This window comes from Arachis stenosperma, chromosome 7 (genome assembly GCF_014773155.1).
Source record: "Arachis stenosperma cultivar V10309 chromosome 7, arast.V10309.gnm1.PFL2, whole genome shotgun sequence".
In the NCBI taxonomy this organism is placed as follows: Eukaryota; Viridiplantae; Streptophyta; class Magnoliopsida; order Fabales; family Fabaceae; genus Arachis; species Arachis stenosperma.
In genome coordinates this window covers 91,034,440-91,059,393 of record NC_080383.1, presented here as the reverse complement: position 1 = coordinate 91,059,393, position 24,954 = coordinate 91,034,440, and the positions used below count along the sequence as shown (strand labels likewise).

General features: G+C 35.6%; 6 protein-coding genes across 11 annotated transcripts; 1 reads left to right on the top strand and 5 right to left on the bottom strand.

Moving 5' to 3' along the window:
* Positions 1-2,279: 2,279 nt before the first annotated feature.
* Positions 2,280-3,975, bottom strand: LOC130942047 (glucan endo-1,3-beta-glucosidase 14). Its single transcript, XM_057870725.1, has 3 exons — positions 3,798-3,975; positions 2,684-3,711; positions 2,280-2,600 (listed from the first exon to the last, which is right to left on the bottom strand). The coding sequence occupies exons 1-3, from the start codon at positions 3,865-3,867 to the stop codon at positions 2,532-2,534; spliced, it is 1,167 nt and encodes a 388-aa protein (XP_057726708.1). The 5' UTR covers positions 3,868-3,975; the 3' UTR covers positions 2,280-2,531.
* Positions 3,976-4,468: 493 nt separating this feature from the next.
* On the bottom strand, positions 4,469-7,875 carry LOC130941104 (methyl-CpG-binding domain-containing protein 11-like). Its single transcript, XM_057869495.1, has 2 exons — positions 7,621-7,875; positions 4,469-5,600 (listed from the first exon to the last, which is right to left on the bottom strand). The coding sequence occupies exons 1-2, from the start codon at positions 7,702-7,704 to the stop codon at positions 4,806-4,808; spliced, it is 879 nt and encodes a 292-aa protein (XP_057725478.1). The 5' UTR covers positions 7,705-7,875; the 3' UTR covers positions 4,469-4,805.
* A 2,741-nt stretch (positions 7,876-10,616) lies between these two features.
* LOC130941298 (G-type lectin S-receptor-like serine/threonine-protein kinase SD2-5) lies at positions 10,617-13,625 on the top strand. Of its 2 annotated transcripts, none has more exons than XM_057869748.1 (2): positions 10,617-10,807; positions 10,965-13,625. In XM_057869748.1, the coding sequence occupies exons 1-2, from the start codon at positions 10,680-10,682 to the stop codon at positions 13,366-13,368; spliced, it is 2,532 nt and encodes an 843-aa protein (XP_057725731.1). In that variant the 5' UTR covers positions 10,617-10,679; the 3' UTR covers positions 13,369-13,625. The 2 variants fall into 2 exon arrangements, with proteins under 2 accessions (XP_057725731.1, XP_057725732.1); XM_057869749.1 differs by having other exon boundaries at positions 10,656-10,853.
* Positions 13,626-14,344: 719 nt separating this feature from the next.
* LOC130941299 (uncharacterized) lies at positions 14,345-15,718 on the bottom strand. The gene is made up of 3 exons (XM_057869751.1): positions 15,062-15,718; positions 14,777-14,949; positions 14,345-14,601 (listed from the first exon to the last, which is right to left on the bottom strand). The coding sequence occupies exons 1-3, from the start codon at positions 15,620-15,622 to the stop codon at positions 14,454-14,456; spliced, it is 882 nt and encodes a 293-aa protein (XP_057725734.1). The 5' UTR covers positions 15,623-15,718; the 3' UTR covers positions 14,345-14,453.
* A 2,958-nt stretch (positions 15,719-18,676) lies between these two features.
* LOC130940890 (EPIDERMAL PATTERNING FACTOR-like protein 8) lies at positions 18,677-19,179 on the bottom strand. Its single transcript, XM_057869168.1, has 2 exons — positions 19,098-19,179; positions 18,677-18,977 (listed from the first exon to the last, which is right to left on the bottom strand). The coding sequence occupies exons 1-2, from the start codon at positions 19,177-19,179 to the stop codon at positions 18,751-18,753; spliced, it is 309 nt and encodes a 102-aa protein (XP_057725151.1). The 3' UTR covers positions 18,677-18,750.
* Positions 19,180-21,677: 2,498 nt separating this feature from the next.
* LOC130941765 (uncharacterized) lies at positions 21,678-24,725 on the bottom strand. Of its 5 annotated transcripts, none has more exons than XM_057870348.1 (6): positions 24,521-24,725; positions 24,275-24,413; positions 23,173-23,408; positions 22,352-22,442; positions 22,140-22,206; positions 21,678-22,024 (listed from the first exon to the last, which is right to left on the bottom strand). In XM_057870348.1, exons 2-6 carry the CDS (start codon positions 24,277-24,279, stop codon positions 21,971-21,973), a joined length of 453 nt encoding a protein of 150 aa, XP_057726331.1. In that variant the 5' UTR covers positions 24,280-24,413; positions 24,521-24,725; the 3' UTR covers positions 21,678-21,970. The 5 variants fall into 5 exon arrangements, with proteins under 5 accessions (XP_057726331.1, XP_057726332.1, XP_057726335.1 ...); XM_057870349.1 differs by having other exon boundaries at positions 24,275-24,406; positions 24,521-24,666; XM_057870352.1 differs by having other exon boundaries at positions 23,173-23,413; positions 24,275-24,406; positions 24,521-24,665.
* Positions 24,726-24,954: the final 229 nt, after the last annotated feature.

Here is a 24,954-nt window from a genome sequence, read left to right as displayed (position 1 = left end):
CTTTTCCATTCATATATACTAATCATAATTACTAACCTTGTACTTTCCTCTAGATTTTTGGTGTTGATATAAGGTCATTGGTAACAAGATAAGCTAAGATCCCAGCTAGTTCCTAGTCTTTAGTCTTTCACTATTTGCAACGGAATAAGGTTGATGTACGCACTATTGACTATATACACATTCAAATATTCAAAACGGTGTCGACCTCACATCTGGAGCTTCAAATATTCTCTTGATGAGTTGTACTTCCGTCTCTCGTATTGCCATTTTTATGATCCACAGATTCCATGAATAAATTCTACAGAGACTATATGATTGCGTCCCACACCGTTTTGACCTCAAAACAATCAATAAGGAATAGCTTGGTCATACTAATATATGTGGCCAAGAGTAAGGAATAACAGCCAATATAAAGATACTAGCTAGGACAACACCGGGAAGCAAAAAAAAAAAAAAAAAAAAAAAGCAACAAAAGAAAAAGTGGAAATTAAAAAAAGATGTGGAAAAGCTTTTTCACATGCATCAACCGTTGTTGCTGGCTCAATCAACTTAACTCGAATAATGAGAAAGGGTATTAGAATTTATTATTTTTAGTTATTAATTAGTTATTAATATTTAAAAATGTGAGTTTAAATATGTTATTGAATTATTAAACTAAAGGAATTGAGTTATGACTAAAAATAATGACAAATAAACAATAAAATTTTAATAATTCTCTGACATCTTTTTAAATAAAATAACGTGGGACCAAATTATAGCGACAAAATAGAGAAAAAAAATGATAATATCTTCTGAGTTCTGACCGCATGAACTAAATTACGACGGAATCGGATTCCACATTGCAAATCCTCATAAGCTGGGTGGACACTAAAAAATATTTAGCAATGTCTACAAATTAAAGCTCGGTTTTTAATTGTCGTATTTTACCTTTCTATCGTGTCTAAATCATTGTCGTCGGTCACATAGATTATAATATAGCGATTAGGTTGAGCATTAGTTGGCAAATCTATCTTCATCTTGATTTTGACAGTTACCCGAATTCAACATCATATATATTGAATTTTTAATACTTACTCGTCATCATATTCATAAATGTCTCATATTCATGCAACAAAATTAGTTAAAGTTTATTCATAAAAAAAAAGAATTAAAGCTTATCACACTTTATCTATGTTTAAGAGTTTAGTTGAACCTTTCACTTTTGTCGTGTGCATATAATTTATTTATTTGAATGGTCATATAAAATTGATTTCGATTTGGCTTATTTTAGCACTACCTAGCTACAAAGTAGAAGCACTAGATAGAAATCCTAAAGAAGATTAATTGGGGACAATAACGAGGACCAACTTTTTTTTTTTTTTGACGGAAACGAAGACCAACTTAAGGTTTATTATATAAAGGATAGTGACTCAAAAATAATAGTCTAATTAAGGTGATTAAGAACCGCGCATATCATAAATACGTTATATATTAAGAGTCGTTAATATCATTATTGGTCACTTAAAAGATCTGTACTCAAAGTATTGTCTCTTTTGTAGGACAAGAATTTTTAATAATGTGAACACTTATTTATTAAAAGAGTAAATTATGGTTTTTATTCCAACGATTTGGAATAACTTTTAAAGTTGTTTCTAACGTTTCAATCGTTTTATTTAAATCCTTAATGTTTTAAAATTGGCTCAATATTGTCCCGCCGTTAGGATCCGTTAACAGAATTGACGGTAGGACAAAATTAAAATGATTTTGAAACGTTTGAGACTTAAATAGAACGAAAACATTGAGAGTAAAAACGGTATATAGAAATAAATTTTAATTTTATCTTTCAATAATATCAATTTTTCACCGTATATAATATTCAATTATTTTTTCATCATATATAAGTAAACTTACTTAATCACACTACTTTCAATCTTTCATCCTAAAAAAATTAATATTATTGAAAAATAAAACTAAAATTGATTTTTATGAATCGTTTTTGTCCCCAACATTTTCGTCCTATTTGAGTTCTAACGTTTTAAAATCGTCTTAATTTTGTCCCGCCGTCAATTTTGTTAACGATCCCTAACGGCAGGATAACATTGAGTCAATTTTAAACGTTAGGGAGTTAAATAGAACGATTGAAACGTTAGGACTTACCCAAACGTTGAGTACAAAAACCATACTTTACTCTTATTAAAAAAAAATAACTTGATTTCGAAAAATGAACGAGTTCTAGATTGTGAGTATGTAACACTACCACTCCATCATATAGTGACAATATACAAATCCTGGAAGGAAGAAGTTGCTCTGTTTTTACATAGATATTCTGACATACATGTTGCACAAAACATGCTTTACACCGCTGAAACGTTGACAAAAACAACAAGTCAACAGCAATATATAGACAAGATTCAATGCCTAATCATCAAGCATATGACACATTTGTTGAGTGTTAATATAAGAAGAATACAAGGTTAAGTAGTCAGCTACAGATTTCTTCTTGTGATGAAAACTGTTAGAGGATCCAAAGAATCGCCAAATTTGCATGTCAATCACAATGCTAGAAGAAGAAGAATAGCAGCACAAGTTGTGAAAACCATTACGAAGAAAGATCCACTACCCTGCATGAGATCATAGTTAGTTAGAAACATGGAAATGGAATAAAGATTACAAGGAAAGCATGATGATGAAGATCCATATATACCTTATGTAAAGAAGTTGCGGAAGAAGGTTTGAGTCCGGTAAAGCCAATATCATATGCAATGCTTCCATCAGGCTTAAACAAGCCAAAGTTTCTCTCAGAGGTTGGGCCAGGCTTCAAATTCTCGTTGAACAAAGCAAATATATAAGCCCTCACCACCATCTTTGGCCTATAAGGAGTGCCCTTTTTCTTGAGCAGGCGCTTCCTCAAATTCTTGTTGTAAGTCCTGGCATTCTTCAGGGTTGCACCAGCCTCGTTCTCGTCGCCGCGAGAAGCCCAGCCGGTCTCAGAAACAATGACCTCCATCTTGGTATAGCCAACCTTCTCCAAAGCAGCATAAGCCGCATCAACTTGAGCATCAAACATGTTATCATAGTGCAGCTTTGTCTTAGCATCATAAATTCCGGGGCTCTTTTGGAATAGAGCATAGTTGATATCAATATGCTGAGGATCATTCTTGTAGGCCAAGAAAGGGTATGCATTTATGAAGAATGGGGAACCAATCTGCGAGAAGAATTGCAAGAGAGGCCTCATATATGGCATCACATCATCCTTGAAAGTGCAAGAAGATGGAGGGTATGAATTAGCAAACACTGCTTCTGAGTGTGGACTTGAAACTTGAATGTCTTTGGCTAAACCAAGCTTTTGAAGGGAACTATACACATTTCTAGCTGCTGGAAGCAGAGCTTCCCAGAGCTCAATATCTGTGCCTCCAAGGATTTCATTTCCCACCGCTATTCCACGGATTTTAGTCCCCGGAATGAATGGCTCTACATTTTCTTTGATCCAACTCATGGCGCGATCCTCGGCCACGCTCATGTCTTTAAGGAACTCATTGGGAAGTCCAACCACGATTTCAATTCCGGAACCTTTGAATGCAGTGAGGACTTGATGATCAGAATCATATATCCTTATGTTCTTGATCTTGGCGGCTTTGAGCAGCGTCACTACACTCTCCGGGGGAGGCAGATTGTCTGCTATCCTACCGTAGTTCACTCCGTATGTTCCTGTAAATGCTTTATCCGCTAATGCTGCATCAAAATGAATTAACACACTGTCAAAACTTGCTAAGAAATTCAACATAACAATGCATGTTTTGGAAAGGGATATACATTACCATGGGAAAATAATGCACTTGACAAGAGAAGCAGCCAGAGAAAGAATGGTGAAGAGAAGTTGGTGATCATATTTAGAAAGATGAAGGGATTCCAATTGTAGAAAAAACATGTAGGTGGATCCTTGTATTATATAATAACTGAATAAGGGAAACGAGGAATAGGGAAAAACCACAAAACTCCTGGGGGATGATTCAAAACTTTTCCCGCAGGCATTGCCATAAACACGAGATTCTTGGCCTTAAACCAAAGATGATTGGGGGCAGAGAGGTTGTTTTCCCCAGATAAGAATAGATTCTTCCTTTTCCTCATTCTTAAAGTAATCTTTTGCACTTCATGTTTTATGGTTTCCACTTGCTCTATGTATGTCATTGTCTCTATGGAGTTACGTGAAATATGTTATTGGTAATACCTTACGTGTCATCATAGGTAAGTGTGTTCAGAAACCTTGAGTCACAGTCACACCACCAGCGAATGAAAAATGCTCCACACTTTTTGGCCCCCAAAGGCAGCTCCATTTACCTTTTACTTGTAATTTTTTACAAGATTAAACGAATAAATTTGTTAAATTCGCAAGGAATCTTGCCTAAGGTTTTGTAGTGAAAAATTCACGTGGCTTGAGGAAGGATTTGAGTAAAAGGGTACAATAATATTGACTTTAATCCTACAAGAATTTCAGAAATACGGGGAAATGTAGAATTTAACTGACTACTAACACGATTTCGAGACAAGAGTCTACAATAATCTACATACTACTAAAACGAAGCAGAGACTAGAGTAGAGACTAGAGTCTACAATAATCTACATGGATGGACTAGGGAAAATAATAAGTCCTAATCTAAGATTAAAGATAGTTCTCCTACATAGCTACCACCAAATCATATATAGAATACTACAGTCATCCATTGAGGTCACAAAATAACTAAACAACTTCGACAGTATCACAGAAGTCACGGTCGCCTAAGGCAAAATAATACACAACATTTCAGCAGCTAACATGAATGGTTGCTTCACTGTGCACAGTTCCAAATAACATTTCCATTGTCAACTAGCTCGCCCTCCTTCTTCAGTTGCTCCTCGGCTTGAACGGGGTTACTTCTTTCATCAGTTACCGCGATATCTTGCTTTGCATTATTGATCTCTTCAGCAGATGCAGGTGGCACAGCAATCGGATCCTCCTCTTTCTCGGCACTGCCATTTGCATCAAGAATCACAGCATCTGATTTATCCTGCTTATTCTCAGTTGCACCATTTTCTTGGGATGCTTCAGTAACCATTTCTTGGTTTTGACCTTCTTCAACTGGAGGCTTGTCAGCAGTTACATTTCCACCTTCCGCATGACTATTCCCAATCTTCTCTGCATCATTCTCATTGTTCAGACCAGTCTCTTCCTTATCTACCTCTGCATCCTTGGTTTGTTCATTTTTTTCATTCTCATCTCCATTCTCAAGTTGCTTTTCTCCTTTAGCTTCTGGATCCTGGGGTTCTTCAGTAGTTACCTTCCCCTTGCCTTCCTCTGAAGCAGGTTCAGTTTCTTTGTTCTCCTTCTTTGATCCTGAAGATTTTCTAGATCTTTTCTTTGCAGGCTCGCTGTCTGTAGGTGGACTTGATTTCACCTTTTCGCTAATCCTTGCTGATCGTCGGGGGGTCTCACCAGTTCCCCAGTCAAACTCAGAGATTGCAGGGTTGCCTGGATGTGCCTTAAGGTATTGTTCCAATTGTTTTCTAGAACTGATCTCCTCCCCAGTTGGTGCAATGAATACAATTTCGCTTTTTCTTGGTGAGCCCACTTTCTTAGGGAAGTACTGTCCAATGGAACCAAAAATGGATTAGAGCAGTTTCCAAGCAGCATACAAGCAATCCACTGAGATTTGTTGTACAGCTCAGCAATGTAAGGTGGGTCATAGAGAAAGGAAATGGAGGCTACATGATAATAAAGTCTTGTAGAATAGTCTATTGATAATAACACAAAGGCCCACATCATCAACAAACCGTTAAGCATTAGGATACAATAGTTTAAAAAACAAGTATGTGTATGCGCAAGTGTGTGTGTGTTGGGGCGGGGGGAGAAGAGAGAGAGAGAGAATAAAACAAAGACCCACATCATGAATAAACCATTAAGCATTTTGGAACAGAACTGTGAAAACTCCTAGTGAAATTATATTGGTTTGCATATCATGCCAATCCATTACAAATAGTCTGCAACTTCGACAAAGGTAGAACAGCAAATGGCAAATCAAATCCATAGCTCAAATTATTCCAACAATGTTCTTCCATTGCAGCTATTCCAAATTTCACCTATACAGTGACTATAAACTCAACAAGGCAAAAAAAAAAAAAAAAGCAAAAGAATGCAACAACTCAAGACAAGATAGACAAAGGAAGGTAGTCCTGTTTGGAATATATATAATAGATATTACAACCATAAATGTTAACTGTATATAGTTCATTTGGTACATCCATAAATACATTCATAACTTGCACAGAATTTAATGTTAGGTGTGTTATGGGTTTGGTTTTGGATGATTTTAGAGGGGAGGGGAACAATAATGTTAGGGAGACAATAAAAATTCAGCCAAAATAGCCCAAACTTGCCTTATTTATATTTTTTGTCTTCCTAGCATTACCAAGAGAGAAAGCCTTTAGAGGGTTAAATCCTATTCACAAGTTTTATTATTAGAAAGTGCGAGGGTTTTGAAGGTTTTTGTTAATCTTTCAAACCCCTCATTTTCAAGTTCCCTCAAATTGGGAGTTTTATGAAATTTAAATTTAAATTACCTTTTTATTTTTATTCCTAATAAACTATTGTATTACAAGTTATTAGCATTTACTTTTTCTATTCCTAATAGTATAGTAAAACAAAAAAATTGCAAAAATAGATAATAAGACCTCCAAAGCCCTCTCCTCCCTTTCTTATTTCAAACTCAGAGAACACTGAACAAGATTATCTTAGGCCCGCCCTTCCCTTCTCTCCCCCTCCAAAACCTTCCCTTTCCTTTCCCTCCCTCCCAACTTGCGAACACACCTATATACTAAAGTCTAACTAATTTTCTTTCATTCCTTGAATATTTCCAACCCTAAAGAAACTGCAGAGTAAGCCAGAGTTTCCTACTAGTGAACTCCATTTCTACTACAATGAACAAAATTCTCCCCCTCTTTTCACAGTCAAGCACCAATGAAGAACAACCATTTATTGCAGAAATTCTTTCCGCATAAACATAACCTTCAGTTTTTAGCTGGTTATATCAAGTTGTAAATCACCTAGAGTCAAAGTCCTATGAAAAAATGTTAGCAGATAGTAAACAAAGAGAAGCTATAAATTCATTAAATTGTATCCTCCCTAATACTGATACGCATTCCACATGCACGAACGATAAACCAAAGCCTGAAAGATTCCACAATAGTCGGTTGAAAAAACTGAAAATCATAACATACTAAAGATTTGGTGTGAAATATTGCACCATTGCAACACGCTATGCAGAGTAAGACCTAACAAGCTTGTATGAAGAGCATAAATTTGAAATAATTTTGCAGAAACAGAGTCCAGAAACTGCATTTAGTGGGCTGAAAAACCTAATGAAGTAAGACAATCATCAAAGGAAGTGGGAAAATGGAAAACTGGAACCAGACAAAAACCCTAGAAAGGAATTGAGCAGTAAAGAAAGCAGAAGAAGAAAATTGGTATAGTAACAGAAATCCAGTAGGAGACATAAACAAGGGTAAGGTATCCTGTAAATTTAATTGTACAAGTAATTAACATATAACACAAGATAAGATACCGTAGATAATAGAAGATAAGAAATAAGATAAGGAGAAGAAAGAAACCATCTTGTTCCAAGAAGGGGGAGCTGGAAGCTCAACGGAGACAACCTCCTCCTGCAACTCCTTGGAAGCGTTGTTGGTGTCCATGAGTATGTTGTTGAAAAGGAGTTCCACCGACTTGGAAGGGGGAAAGAAAACCGTTGGTGCTGTGTTGTTTCTCTTTTGTCTCAAGTCTCTCAAACTCGACCCTCCACAGAGAATTTAAGTTGGGGGGGAAGTGGGATGTGATAAACTCACCTACCCACGACCCACCCTCAAGCTGCCACTTGTCCGTTAAACCCACACGACTCACACAACTTATCACCACTTCCATTTTAAAATCCAAATCTGAAATATCTTATCTTATTTTATTGATACAACAACAAGTACGTCTATGGGAAGCATTTTATCCAGTTAAAATAGGCACGTGCGACATGGAGATGCATCCGCGATCCGCCAATGGTGGCCTTCCTACTCCTAGTAACCACTATAGTAATTTGTTAGGTTAGTGGTGCTAATACCGAGGCCTGATTAGTGATTAGTGTGAATTAAGGTAAATGGAATCCAAGTCCATGGGAATACGGTAGAGACGCTCCATCCATGGACCATGGGGATGGGAAAGGACTCTTTGGGGTTGAGTGAGACTTCAGACACAGAGCGCCACCTGTCGCTCACAGGTATAAAGTTACTGGATAACGTTCCGTTTATAATTAACTGGATTTAAATCTGAGTTTCGGGTCCGATCCATGACCCTCACCGCTACCCAACGCTCCCCCTTGTTTCTTCTAACTTTCAAGTTCAACTGTATTATTGTATACTAATCGGTTTGGAAATTAATTTTTATTTTCTTTTTCTTTTTTGTATATATTTTTTTTCTTTTTATAATATAAAATATAAATTTATTTTTTTAGTTGTTATCGATTGTTTTCATTTTAAGCACCTTATTAATGAATGTCTTAAATATATTTATCATAGAAATATTTAATTAAAAGTTAAAACCATCTGGGATAGCAAAGTTACATGCTTTATGTTAAGGAGTTCAAAGTGTGTGTTTGGATTGTGTTGGTCAAATTGAAGTTTGAATAAGAGTGATTTTATAAAATTAATTTTGGGTAGAAGTAAATTTATGTCAACATAATTAATGTTTGGCAATTCTATACTAAAATTGATTTTGATAAAATAAATATTGTTTGGATAATATTAGTTAAAATCACTTTTAGATAGATAATTACTAAAAAGGACGTGACATTAAATTATAATATTATTTTTTATATATATTTAATTTTTTTATATTTTTTTATATGCTTTTATATAGTATATTTTTAATATTCTTAGTACTTTTTTTTAGTACACTATAATTTTTTACTATTGTTATTATTTATGGTTAATTTTTTTGTTTAATTTATTTTATCTAATGGAATCAATAAATTATATTATAAAAATATAATAATAAATATAATACACAAAAATTATCATTATAAAAATATATAATGTCAAATAAAAAATTAATAAAAATATAAATAATAAATAATAAAAAAAATTTATATAAAAAGAAATAATACAATATTATGTATAAAAGATAAAGTTGGTAAAAAAAATAATAGTTAAATGTGTTAAAAACTAGTTAGTGCAACACAAAAATTAAAAATTATTGCTTTTTATAAACGTAATTTTATAACTAAAATCACTTCTTAATAGATAGAAAAATTAGCCAAAAAACAAATTGAAGCGTTTAAGAACCTGTAACGTTCAAACACTATTATCTTTAAGTCCAGATTCAATCCAGTCATGTCTTTTGTTTTTTTTTTTTTTTAATTGCATCACGGTGTTCACGCATGTGGGAAGTCATACTGAAGAGTCGTGTCACGTGTGCACTGCCCTAGTAGTAGAAGTAGAACACAAGAGTTGAGAGGAATGGATTTCTACACACCCAATAGTTATGGGCTTTTTGAATCAAAACTGGCCAGAAGAATATGGGCTGAATTGGATCATAAACAGCCCAACATATGCAGAAAAATTCAAATTGGTACCAGGCCCGTTTTGACTTTGACCTTGAACTCCTTTTGGAGCTTATTCACATTCATAGCACTTGTTTTCACATTACTTTTTGCAGATTTGAAAAGCTTTCATGAACTCCACGCTGGCGCATTCATGATCTCGGACTTAAATGGATACAAATAAATAAGCCATGACTAATGCTTCACCATAATCAGCGCTTGTGCCTGCTGAATTCATGTGTCACTTCACACCTTTTGCTTAACTTTACTTCTCGCCAGAATCTTCCAAGTTTCCACACTACCTTAACCAACTTTAATTTGTCTAATATGTGCAGTCAATTGCTAAAAATAACAAGTCAATAAAGGATTCCACTATTTTGATTTCTTCTTTTCTGAGATAAAAACTAATCAAGTCACCATTAGTCCATAACTTTAGTGGTTATGACTTTTAAATCAAACGTTGACTTCCCGTCCCCCCACTCCGTTTATGAATAATGATATTTGCTTTCCTTCTTGTTTGAGTTAGTTGTGTGTAGTAAATAAAATAGTAAGTGAACCATGTAGTAATTGTATCAGTCTAAAATGTACTCTACTATAGTCCGTAGTCTGTAGTAGTAATTGAGAATGGGAGTAATTGATAATAAATATAGTTGGTGGAAAAAGGAAACTATTGTGACAGCTAGCATGATGAGAACCCCATATATAATGTCTAACTCAGACTTTTCATTTTTTTTTTTTCAGGTAGAACCATTTTTTATTTATCAAGATGAGAAGACATCACATCTAACTCAAAACCTTAAATGTAAAGTTAACGATCTTTCATTTTATAAATTTCTCACTTTTTCTTATTTTCTTTGATGTGAGAATAATTTCATACACTCCTCACACTCGCAACATTAACAATGTGGTTAAGACTTACGAGTGAATTTGCTAAAACATAACTGGACTTTAAAAGGTAGTTAATAAGACCCGAAAGAGACATGTTAATGTTAGTTACTTTGATTTTACCTCAAAAGCAGGGAAATTAAAGTCTTGCACCGTAATGCAACTATAGCGACCCTACTATCTTGATAACCATCACCTCACATGAACATATCAAGTCCTATACAACTTGTTCGGTCTCCTCCTTACAACTTCCATAACCTGTCAAGATCCACAAACCTTTCTTCCTTCATCCCCTTTGGTTTCATCCTGCTACAACAACTCTTCTTAAGGTAAGCATGCCTGCTTCATCGTTTCTGCCAGCTACTGCAAAATAAGGTTTGTCTTAGTCTCTCATTTTACGTGTATGCTAGTACTGCCAATGTAACGTATCTATGGCTTCCTGGATTGTTGTAGTGATTAAATTAAAACTAGTGTTTATTATTACAGCGATCAAATCATGGGGCTGTTGAAATGTGGAGCCTTGTTTTTGTGTGTGCTGCTTCTGTCCACAACCTGCTTGAGTAAAGAACAGCACATTCAGAAGATATATCCTGGCTTCAGTGCATCTAAGCTGGATTGGGACGATTATAATGGAATGTTCTTACTATCCAACAACTCGGCTTTCGCCTTCGGATTCTTTGGTACCCTTGATGTTTCCTTGTTTGTTCTAGTAGTCCTTCACCTGAGTAGCTACAAAGTGGTTTGGACTGCCAACAGAGGCTTACTTGTTAGGAATTCTAATAGATTTGTGTTAGAACATAGCGGGAATGCATATTTGGAGGGTGGGAACGGTGTGGTTTGGTCAACAAACACAACAGGACAAAGAGTAAGATCCATGGAGTTGCAGGATTCAGGGAATTTGGTGTTGATTGGGGAAAATGGGACATCCATTTGGCAGAGTTTTGACCATCCCACTGATACTCTTTTGCCTGGTCAAGCCTTTGTGGAAGGAATGACACTAAAAACCTTTCCCAACCGCAACAACTTGTTCCATTTTCTTGCTTACAAGGCAGGTGATTTGGTTCTCTATGCAGGATTTGAGCCTCCGCAACAATACTGGTCAAGCCAAAAGAATTTCAGTGGCAAGATTCATTCTGCTTCTCTGGTGTCCAATTCATGGAATTTCTATGACAAGAATGGGGATTTGCTGGGGAGAACTGTTTTCTCTGACTATTCAGATCCTGACTCATTTTGGGTTGCTATTTTGGACCCTACAGGTGCCATCTCTTTCTATGATCTTAGCAAAGGGAAGGGTGCTACATCTGAGGCAACAAAAATACCACAAGACCCTTGTGGCATTCCTGAGCCTTGTGATCCTTACAATGTTTGTTTCTTTGAGAACTGGTGTGAATGCCCTGCACTTCTCAAATCTCGCTTTAACTGCAAGCCTCCGAATGTCTCAACTTGTTCTAGGACTTCTACGGAACTTCTATATGTTGGTGAGAAGCTTGACTATTTTGCACTTGATTATGTTGCACCGGTTTCAAAATCAAACCTGAATGCCTGCAAAGAAGCTTGTTTGGGAAACTGCTCTTGCCTTGTGCTTTTCTTTGAAAACACCACCGGGAGATGCTTTCATTTTGATCAGACTGGAAGCTTCCAACGATTCAAGGGGGGTCCCGGCGGTTTTACTTCATATATGAAGGTGTCCATTGATGATGGAAATGACCACAAAAAGCAAAAGAATGGGATACTGCTAATTGTTGCCATAGTAGTCTTCACAGTTCTGGTCATTGTTAGTCTTGTGGCAGGGTTCTGGTACTATAACAAGAAGATGAATCTTGTTAAGCATGAACAGGACACATTGGAGGAGGATGATTTCTTGGATGGTCTCTCCGGAATGCCTACTCGGTTTACTTATGGTGCTCTCTCTACTGTGACAAAGAACTTCTCCACCAAAATTGGTGAAGGAGGTTTTGGCTCTGTGTATCTTGGTGTGCTTGAAGATGGAACTCAGTTGGCTGTGAAAAAATTGGAAGGTCTTGGACAAGGGACAAAAGAGTTCAAGGCTGAAGTGTCTATAATTGGAAGCATTCATCATGTTCATCTGGTGAAGCTTAAAGGCTTCTGCGCTGAGGGTCCTCATCGCCTTCTCGTCTATGAATACATGGGGAGGGGCTCTCTGGACAAATGGATCTTCAAGAACAGTGAAAACACTTTCTTGTTGACTTGGGATACAAGGTTCAACATTGCAATAGGCACAGCCAAGGGATTGGCCTATCTTCATGAAGAGTGTGAGGTGAAGATTGTTCATTGTGATATTAAGCCGCAGAATGTTCTTCTTGATGATAATTTCACTGCTAAAGTTTCAGATTTCGGACTGGCTAAGCTAATGAACCGCGAACAAAGCCATGTGGTTACAACTCTAAGGGGCACAAGAGGGTATCTAGCACCAGAATGGATCACTAACTATGCAATTTCTGAGAAGAGTGATGTGTTCAGCTATGGCATGGTCTTGCTGGAGATTATTGGAGGAAGGAAGAACTATGATCAGTGGGAAGGCCCGGAGAAAGTGCATTTTCCTTCTTATGTCTTCAGAATGATGGAGGAAGGGAGACTGAGAGAAGTTATTGACAAAAGGATAGACATTGATGATAAGGATGAAAGGGCTATGATTGCTCTCAAAGTTGCTCTATGGTGTATACAAGATGATGTCAGTTTGAGACCTTCCATGACAAAGGTAGTTCAAATGCTTGAAGGTCTCTGCCCTGTACCTGATCCACCATTATCTCAGTCTAGTTCTTTCACAGCCTTCCTGAAAATGAGTAGTGGAGAAGCTTCTTCTTCAGGACAGGGAAGCTTCTATAGTAACGTGCCACTTTCTTGTGTTCAATTATCTGGACCAAGATGATGATAAAGATGAGATGAATAGATACACTTTTCTTTTCTTTTTTTTTGGTAACACCATCATATTCAAGTCAACTTGCACTTTTGCTTGTTACTTTTGGCCTAGTAAGTAGCATCTTTTATGATGACAATGTTATTATATTGTAGCTTGGATTGCAAAGCCATCAATTTTGTTAAACTAGAATGCATTTTGTTGTATATAGACTATTGTGTTGCTTATTTCCTGCTTCGGATGAGAAATTTATTTGAGACAAACACAAATCTCAGTCTTGTTAGTTACAAACGTTGTTCTGCTTTGTTCTGTACTATAGTGTCCTCAAGATTTTTTGTCTCCATGGAGCATGTGTTTTTTTTTGTGTGTCTGTGGTCAGAAAGTAAACAATATCATATATGCCAGAAAAAGAAGGAAAATGAATAATGAAGGTGCAGATACACTAAAATATCATAAATGGAAAGAGACAAATCAGAGAGTAGTGTTGGAATCAGCATAGATTGCCGGCATTGAACAAATTGTAGCTGAATAATGAATTGTGAATGATACTATTTCTCATCACGTCCATGCCAAATGGTGAGAATAGACATTCTGAAAAGGACTCAGTCTCAAACAAGATGTCACCTCACCTTATCATTTTATCAATGAGCCTGACATGTGAAATAAATAAATAATACTAACAATGATAAAAAGGAAATTATGGAGGACTATTATTCATTATAGATAAACAAGCACCTAATACATTTGGAGCCGTTGTTTTATGCCATTATTAAAACCTGTCACCTATATTGGAAGAGTATCTTGTTGACTTTTATGTTTCTTTGTTTCCCTTTCTTTAGTTTTATCACTTGTTTTCATAGAATCAGACCAATGGATGTTCTTGATCAAAAGAACATTATCCATGGACTGTTCTTTATTCCTTAGCATCCACCAAAATTTCATATTACCAAAGGATACAAATTACAACAGTGCAAGCCTCATTGTCACATACACATAAAAAGTTGCCTTCTCTTATTTATGCCATAAGGTATTTACAACCAGACACTCATCTCAGCAAAGTCAACCCCACTTAGGTACTACATAGTATAATAGGAACATCACTCAGAGACAGAGAGGTATGCATTAAAATGAGGCTGGCCATTAGCTCCGTGAAAGACATTGCTGTGATCAGTTTGATGTTGGTGGTCTTTATCTTCCTCCTCTTCAGCATCCCAAAGGAATTTAGCATAAGAAGCCAGGACATAGCTGAAAAAAAGTTAAGGTTTACACATCAGATTCATCAACATATAAGAAATATCAGCATAAAAATGAAAACCATATAATATCTAACACTTTGCTAACAAAAGAAACAAAAACCAAATCTTGATCTGAGGAATTAGAAGAAAAACCATGATCCATGAATATATATTATATATCTTACCAATCATCAGGGGCGCTTTTAACAGCTTGATCAAAATATCCCTCAGCACGATCAGCATCCTTCTCTATTTGCCAAATTAAATCCGCATAGAGTGACAAAACAGTTGCATCACCAGGATTAGCCAAAATGGCTCTTTCAAGATATTCTTCGGCTTTAGGATAATCTCCACGAACCTATATTTGCAAATTGAATATCAGTAAACCATTCATAGAAACAGAGAAGACAGAGCACAATAGTTTTCTTAGATCTTCCATGTATTGATAAGTTTCAAAAAACAAGCTTTACCTCTTTTAAGAACTTAGCATAATTTCCAAGCAGAAGCGCATTGTTGGGGTTAGCTTGAATCATGGTTTGGTAATAAGCATCAGTCTTATCTGATTCCCAGCCACTTCCATCTGGGACTCTTCCACTGCCACCACATATCTTGCCACCATCACTCCCCATCCCACCACCAACAACTAAAGTCTGCAATCCCCTATTACCTCTCTTCTTCTCTTCACCACCATCTTCATCATATTCTACTAGGACTTGCCTATCTAAACCTGAGACTGAGAAGAGTTCTCTGATTGAAGGTTTCCCTTTTGTTGTGTGAATCACTTGGTCGCTTTCTTTGATCTTGGTACCATGCTGACTCTTGAGCACGTTACTACGTGGTATGCAACTCTTGTTGTCGTTGTGCTTTGTTGGGCTTTGATGATCTGATGAGTCAGGCAAGTTTTGTCTTGGACTGGCAAATGATCTTGTTCTAGAAAATTGAAGAAGCCTTTCTGCTTCAGGGGAGGATGGTTCCCTAGAATGGGGTATGAACGAGGTTGGTATTGGTGCGGAGGAGCTTCTTAGTAACATTGTTTTGCTGTTTAGAGAAACAAACACAGAAGACAATGAGAGAAAGAAGAAGTAGTTCAAGGTATATAATTGGAAGAGTGGAAGTGAGTGACAGAAATGAAGCATTACAAAAGCAGAATCATGCAGCATATATATTATTAGAAAAGTTTTAAGTATATCGAAAATATCGCTGTTCCAGTTGTTTTAACCGTTGATTTGAATTATAAAAAATATATATAATATATGGAAAAGTATAGGGAGTCAATGGTTTAAGCGTACAATGTGTACAATGGAGGTTTAGGAAGTATTAGAAATATGACCATTAGTTACATTATCCTGTCAAGTTATGTTTTTGGAATGAGTGGGTTCATGACATGGTATATGAAATGTTTATTTAGGCTATTGGCTCCCTAGCACTACCCATAATATATATTAATTAAAATCGATGATTAAAATTACTGAAATATCGGTATTTAGAGATACACTTAAAATTTTTCCTATATTATTAGCATAGGACAATACTAGTTGGAGAGCACAAACCTGTAAGAGAAGAACACGTTGAGAACAAGTTGTTGGGACCCTGTTCCCATGTACTGTGTTTTGTTTGAAGGCTGCTGAATTCTACGGCCAAGAATTGTTGTTGCATGTGACAGAAATGGAGTCAACATCATCACTCAATTCATTCCAATAGTGAATAACCATGCGGCAAAATCTGCTTGGCTATGCTCAAGTAACTGCATATATTTTGTTTGTATACGGCATTTGCTTATGATTGCAACATTCCACAGCTTTGATAGCCAAAGAGGCAAAGTGGAAACAGACACATGCGATATTTTTATATCTTATATATTGTTGTCTTGTCACTACTCACTAAGCGTGAATGCACGATCAACTCAGACTCAATGATAATAAATCCATGATTCTCTAGTTTGTATTGTTCATAATTCTGCATTGATGAATATATTATATAGTGGTGCCAATAAAGTAACACAATAACATTTCATTGTGTTGGTATTGAGTATTGATGGACACACTTTTACACTGGAGCGGAGTTATTATTATGATAATGATGAGTAATGAAAGAAAAGATAAGATAACAAGAACAGAACAAAACAAAACTCAAAAGAAAAATTAGAGGACAAAAGAAGCGTCTGGAGAAAAATAACGCGACAGAGACAGAGGCGTGGCACTAGCAAGTAAAATAAATATCTCAAGAGCAACATGGTGAGTTACCCACGTCAATCCCATAACGATGTTTTTTAATTACCAAAACTAAGAATAGAAAACACTGCGAATTTTTATTGATTGTTGATTGATTGAATTATGAAGGTAAAACTAAATATATATAGGAAAAGTATGAGGAATTAATGGAATTTTTATACAAATAGAGATTTATGGAGTATTAGAGATATAATCATTATTGTTACCTTTTTCCATTAGTTGAAGTTTTTGGGATAAATGGTATCATGACATGGTATTAGAGTGTTAGATTCGAAAACTCAAGAATTCGATCCTTAGTGAACTCCAAAATCGATTTAATTTTTCGGGAAGATGTTTACTATCCTTAGTATTCGGATGGTTATTGATGTTCATTTTGTAACTCTAGGATCTATATATATATATAGAGCATTAGCCTAAAAAAGATAAAAATAAATAAGCAACTAGAATTTATGTATGTTAAATTTGTAGGATACGAAATTTTTTATTGTTTTCATGAGTTAAGGTGAAAGAATAATTTAATAGTTACCATGTCATGTGACATCGTATAAATCCTTGTGTTCATGTGTTGGAGCAGTACTGTCTAAGAAAAAAAGGTGAGTGGTATATTCAATATTCATTGATAGGAATTGGTAGCTCCTGAGAGAAGTGACAGCCATGAAAATGATGGACTTCGAAATGGGAACCGTTCTCTTGGCACTCTCCCATCCTTATTTCTTCTTAAAAGCGTGAATGTTTTTTCACCAAACAAAAAATATCATTCCGATCCTTACGGTTTCAAAGCCCAGACAATACATAAACAAATAAAAGTTCGTACTTAACTATATTCACTAATAAGAAAGAGACATTTGACTGTCCATAAGCAACTAGATCTAGAAAATCATAAATATCAAATGTGCTTCATGCATGAATCAAATTCGCCACGTAGGACTCCACTAAATGGGTTCACCGAACCCAAGTTTATAATTGGGCCTCCATTAGCTTTCCATCTAGTGATCTAGCCCAATATCATCCACAATTACGTAAAAAGTGAAACAAAAATATACCCAAAAATAAAATGAAAAGAAAAAAAAAAAAGAGAAAAAGATGATTCAGACAAAAAAAATTCTGCGTGTTCTTTTGGATTAAATAAGTATCTTTGTCCTATATTATTTTTTAGAAAAAGTATAGGTAGAGAATAAAAATATTAAATAATATGAATAATAGATATATTTTAATATTAAAATTTAGATGAATAATTTAAAAGTATAGTATGTTTTTATTTGATTGGTGGTTGTTTATATTGTTTAAGAAAGTCATTCATTATCTAGTATAATATTTTTTATTCTATTTTAATGATATGAACTAAATTGACTTATTGAGATTAATTTTTATTTTATTATTTTTTAAATATAAATTAAAAATAATAATCAATTTAAAATAAAAACTAATTAAAGGATCAGGAAAAAAAAACCTCAGATACTCATAACACCTAAAAAATTTCTGGATTCTGACAATAGATAGTGGCATAAGAGGTATCACTGCATCATTAAGTATGGACTCACTCGGAATTGGATCAAACTCTATTCTCGATATGTAAATTAAATCATTAGTCTCAAATACAATTAAATCAAATAAACCTGCGAAATTACATCTAATCTAGACTTGAAACAGTGATGCAACATGCATGCATGCGAGTAGTGGAAATGAGAGTTGCTGAATCAGCTAGCTGGAATGAAGATATAGAAAACTAAGTAGCGCAGCATGAGTAACAAACTGGTGTAATTAGTTGACTAATCAAAATCATCATCACATTAATTTAATTGATTATATGGTCATGATATTCATATACACACACACAAGACATAGAGAGTGAGAGATGAGAGATGGATGAAGTGTGCGTAAGCAAGAACTAGTATTATATAGAATGAAGGTGCAGGAAATGGGGATTATTAAGGGTGAAAGAGCTTATTGCCGCATGTGCATCGCCATGAAAGGAGGTAATAGCTGTCATCCTTATTATCGTCGTGTTTGAAGAGACCCTTACTCCTTCTGTGGTTGGGAACGATGACCGTAGCCATGCATGGCCTGCACTTCATGCACTTGTCTACACATGCCGGAGGCCTTGACCCTATCACCGCCTTATTATTGCTTTCCTCCCCGCCCAACAATGATCTACCTCCTGCATCACCTGAATCAATGTAGAGACGCATGCACTAATATACATAATCATCAAATCAAAGGCTAGCTAGTTACATTTTCCATATATGGGTAGCTGGCTTTGAGGGAGGTTTTTTACCTGATATGGGAAGTAGAAGAGTGAGGGAAAGAATGAAAGCCACAGTGAAGAATATTGCAAGTTTGAATCCATGTGGAGCCATGTATTATGGAAGGGAATTGAAGGGAAGAGTGAGTGATGTAAGTCACAGTGGAAGGAAGGAGTATAGTGTGTGTATTTTAATTTGTGTTTGAGAAAGGAATAGAAAGTGATTCCTTTGGTTGAAAATAATAATAATTTTGGGGAGGGGCTTACTAGTATTAGGAGAGATGTTTCCTGTGAGAGAGACAATGATCTGCCTTCATAGTTTGTCAAACCAATAAAAATGGAATTCCACACACACAGTGAAATATGTGCTATTTTCTTTTATTTGCTTTCATTTTGGGGAATTGGTGAATCTGACTTTGGATTGTTGGTGAATAGTAGTGGTTCTGACTGGGGACACACCAAACCAGAGTATGTGATCCCAACCATCCCTATTTCCTTGGGAATCTCAGCCTATTGTTCTCATCCATAACCATTGCCCATCTTTAACTTTCCCTTTGCTTAATTAATTGCTGCATTCAATGCTTACAAACACTCTTTTCATTTTTGCTTTGCTCCGGTCAAATGAAGCCCAACATTTTACCATTTCATAGTACTGTACTTTGTTAGCAAAACTCTGCTGCACTCTGTAGCTAAATATATAACTTCCATAATAATACATCTTTCTCTATAATTGCATATCTATATCCTTGTTTTACCAGATTTCTAATTCTCATTTATAACTTTTATTCCGTTCACTACACTAATATTTAAGAAACATAACATCATTTTGCTTAAGAAATCGCATGGTCCGACTTATGGTTGGACAAATATGAATTTCGGAAGCTAAAAAACGGACCCTCCGAGTTATTTGTTGTTTTCAATTTTTTTACTAATGGAGAATTCGCATGGTCCGAGTTCTGTTCCACTAACACCACATGATTGTGAAGCACCTGTATTCCCTGTATTCGAGTCCAACACCACTTTTATTTCCATATTCAAATTAAAAAATGGCAATTTGCATGTACTTAGTTAAATATGAGAATAGTTTGATAGTAATAGAAAATGTGCTTCTAGATGTAACATGGTGATGAGATTCACTGTTGATCTGCGCTGACACAGGAAGGCTTTTCAGCAGATTAAGCCTTCAAAGTTAGCTTACTCTATCTACGCCATAACGCCAAGCCGAAAAGTTGAATCCATTTGCAGTTTTTAACTTCAACTTTTACCTAATTTCTCTTTATCATCACATGGGAAGGACATGCATCAGCACCACTCTTTTAGTCTTTTATTTTGTAGGTTTTTGGCTAAATAAATATAATTAGAGAAATTGCATTGCAATATGATGTTATGAGATGTATACTATTTTTGAATTTGGAGAATGTGGCAAAAGAGGGAGAGGGGGCCAATGTGACTGTGGTTTTCACCTTGGAGAGTTGATTACTATTTTGGTGAGATGCAAGATGCGCATGCATGGGGGGATGTACGGGAAAATAGAAATGGGCAATGATAAGACGTTAGCTTGGATTAGGAGAGATAAGAGAGTGCAGAGGAACGTAACTGTTTATATCATTACGGCAACGTCATCTGAGCCGTACACTTTTCAGATCTGAGATTGTCACTGATCTTCTCATTGTCCAGTCCATTTCCCCACCACCTACTGATAGTAAGTAGATCGAGTCTCATTCATATCTCTCACAACGAGGACGCTGTCTACCTTAGTGGGTCCCTTCCTTGTAAACTTTGCAAACAGTACACTCCACCTCTCATGTGGACAAACCCTACCTTTATTATCAATTGGGACAAACACTTTTAGTATACGTATTTAAATACAAGTTCTAATACTTCCTCTCCTTCTCAACACTTTGTAACTGCTATCTCCAATCGATGTTAGAATCATCTTATAGCCTTAAATCATTTCATTATACTTGCTCCTACGTTTAACTAACGCATTTCAAACATTCATTTTTGTTGAGCTTATTTCAACCATAATTTTGGTTGAACCAAACAACTACTTACGTCCGATTATTTTGCCGCTTAGCCAATTATATTTCAAGAGGTTCTGGTTCCAAGCAAATGTTGTTGCGGCAATTAATAAATATTACATAAAATAAATTTTGGTTGCTAAAATTTTTTGGTTACCAAATCTTTCCTTTTTTGTTGGGAGTATCAAAAGTCCTACTAGAATGAGCCTAAAATTCTTGGATCCCGGCTTCAAATTGCATCATGCTAATTTAGAAATAGATTCTCTTCATTTTTTTTCACTAGAGAAAATAAAGTGTGATATCTCACTTTTAATTCTATAAGTAGAACCAGAAATTAATAAGAGAGAGAGAACAATGAATAGTGAAATCAAACATTAGACACTATCTAGTTTTTTTTCCACCGGAGAAGATCCAATCCCTGCTAATTTCTAAATGAACTGCCAGTCCAAACACGTTAAAAAAAAGGTATTAAATATAAGCGAAAAAAAGAAGGCAGTATTTTCCCATTGAATAAATAATCGATAATACCCCGACAAGGCTTTGTTGCAGTACTTCTCTAAGCATGATTGAAATGAATGATCATACCCAAACATACGTGAAATCCCAAGTTTCATCATTTCTCAAGAAAAATAAAATAAAATTTGGCAAAACTAGCTTCTAGAGAGAAAGGGCCATCAATAAAATAAAATAAAATTATAATACAATTATGTCAAGGCTAGGCCTGCCGAGAGAAACTTTTCCTTCATTGTCAAGTGACACAAATAACGTTATAAATGATATACAAAGTGCAGTATGCCCAATCTTCTTCCTCTTACCAGAGAAGCAAGAACTAAAATTATTTCCGGTATCTAAGCAAATAGCAATCCTTCATCAACCTTGTAGGGGTCAGTCATAGAGGCCCTCTTGTTCCCAAATGTCCACAAGAAAATCTACCATTTCCTAACAACATTTTTTTAATATAAACAAATAATCAGATAACATGTTTTTCATCCGGACATGATCATATAACTATTTTTCGCTTCAACTTTGTGATGACCAGGAACTAAATGCTTACCGCAAGAGGGATAGGCTGGGGGAACGGCTTGTTACTCCCCAATAAACTTTCATACGTTGCATTCCAACTGTAACCCATGAATGGATATTCTCATCAGCAACAGATGGAAATGCATTGATCAGTTGATCAAACTCTACTAGTTTTCAGTCTAAAGAACCAAGATAAGAAGAAAACAAACCTTGGAACAAAACTAATCAAACAAGATAATTTACCTCAATTTGGGTTCTCGCAATTGTTGTGCTTGGTTCTCAGATTTCTTATTTCCAATCCAACGTTGTCGAGTCTGATTCCAGAGAATAAGACCTGCAAAATATTTCTCATATTAATTTCTTTTTCTTTCCCTTCTTAGCCAATTTGAGAATCACAGCTCCCACATCTTTCAAAACCCGATGTACTACAACTTAATATAGGGACTAGGGAGATGGAAAATCAAAATGAAAAAACCCAATGAAAAACTGGCCAAAATATCCATGAAGACCAGTTGCAGATGCAAAGACGACCCATCTATACCAGATAGAAGATTGGATTACCCAAAGAATCGCATCGAGAACATGCATAGAACCAGAAATCTGAGAGATTACTTCAAATTAAGTAAAAAATGTGTTATCTAATAATAAAATCCCCAAAAGGAAAGCGACCAAGGCATCTCAATAAAGTCAGAACAAGGAGAGAGCTCAACTGAATCACCATGAGCCTTGGTACTAAAAATGGCTCATATATTAGCTTCAAGATGGAGCAGATACAACTTGGCAACACCCAGGAGGATCAGCAAAATATAACAAAAAAGTGAGAAGTATGCAGTAGCTACTTACAGAGACATAGTTTTATATTACCATCATTATAGCCCCGTAAAGAGAGAACCACCCCTAAAATCATGTCGTGTTGTAAAGAAGGCCAATCAATCAACCCAGAATGCTTTAATTTTTTATTGTCCAAAGTCATATTATTCGTCTTAAATTTCAAATTCATAGTTAATCCAAAAAAAAAGTTTTCTGTTAATTATCTAAATACACAGTTTAAAAATAGAAGATACCATGATTCACAAATTCAGCAGGGTTGCCAGGATCTGCAGCTTGGTTTGTTACACTGGTTGATGAGATGCTTCCTTGTGACTGAACAGCACTGTTGTCCATATCATACGTGCTGGTGGTCCAGAAATCTTCTGATGTGCTAGGTTTCTTCACCGGCTTACCTTGCTTTGTCAATCCTTTTGGTGGCACATCCACAGAACTGATTAATGTGGGCTGCTTATATCGTCCAAGACAAGCACTGCTCTGTTACAATCGCATTAAATTCGATTATGCATCACAATATAATCATATGATTGTTAAACCAGCAACCGTGGATTCATATACAACAAATCAGTACCAACAAATAGATTGACGCACGCTTCAGCTGTAAGTTTTTGTTACATGATTAATTGGTTATCACACAATTTCTCCCCCAACAGATAAGCAACATAAACTACGGATATATCCAAGCTAACAAAAATGAAGTAACAATATTTTCCACTCGTAACATCAATTGCTATGCAATAATTAAATGAATCAGCCATGGACCCTTTTGATGTATTCCTCACTCCACTCCAGCAGAAAACTATGATTTCTAAATTTCAACAAATGACAAAAAGTAGTTTCGTTGTCACAACACTAGCAGAATGTAGCTCAAAGTGAGGAATGCCAATCAACACCAGGTCCAAGAGATTTTTTCCCCCAAGAACTAGCTAGAAGCAGAGTATACACGTCACCTCAATTTAGATTTTAGAAGATTAAGATAGTTGTATAATGATCGAATCTATTGGGGTAAAGAAAAGGAATATGAAGCGCTCCTCATATGCAACCTCACGGATATAGAGTAATGCTGTGCTCAATCCTGGTGATTCCTTTTTATCAATTTATTTTTTGCAGACAACAATATAGTATAAAACAAAGACAAATCACTGGGAAAAAGAAAGAAAGAAAGAAAGAAAGAAAGCTCAAAAACATTAATTTCAAAATTATCCTAAGTACCAAACTATCACCATACATGATTATGACTTATCGGTCCAAAAAAGCGAAATAAATCGCAAATATGCTAAAAAGTTAGAAATAGAAGGAGCTAAATTTCAGTGGATAGGATTGGATTCAGAAACATACCCCATATGCGTGCAGTGTCTTAAAGACCCCTCAAAAACCCTAGTGAGATCAGCTCAGCTGTGAAGAATTCGGCGGGAAATGGAGAAGTCGAACCCGAATAACTTTCAGGTAGCGAAAATCCGGAGAGCGATACTGAAAACTACGAAGGCAAAAGGTAAAACTAATATTAAAAAGAACGATCAACGATGAGGTAGAATCAAAGCAAGAGTGAAGAGAGAGGGAGAGAGAGAAGAAAAAGAATTGAACCTTTTTTTGTTTTGGTATATGTGTTCCCTTGTTTGCTGAAATTGATAGCCTCCTTTTCTGAAGTGGCGATTGGCGAAGGCGATAGCGTTTTGGATTCTTCTTTCTTCTCTCTTCTCTGCCAACGACGAAGAATTATTTGCCCATGCTCCGTCATTATTTATCCACCACCATCTAATAATTTTCAATTACTTCAATTTTCTTTTCCTTATTTTTTGTTGTTTAATATTTTTTTACTTGTATCATCTGTTTTACAGTTCCTAGCTTCCTTGCTTTTCTTTTCTTTTTGGGATGAAAATTTCTTTTGGTTATTTACTCTTTTTTTTAACAGTAGAGTATTCTTTTAAGCTAATGGATGTTAATTAATAATTATGATTCCACTTGACAAGTTGTGATCTAATTTCTGATTTTATTAGGTACAAGGCTTATAGGTGCTT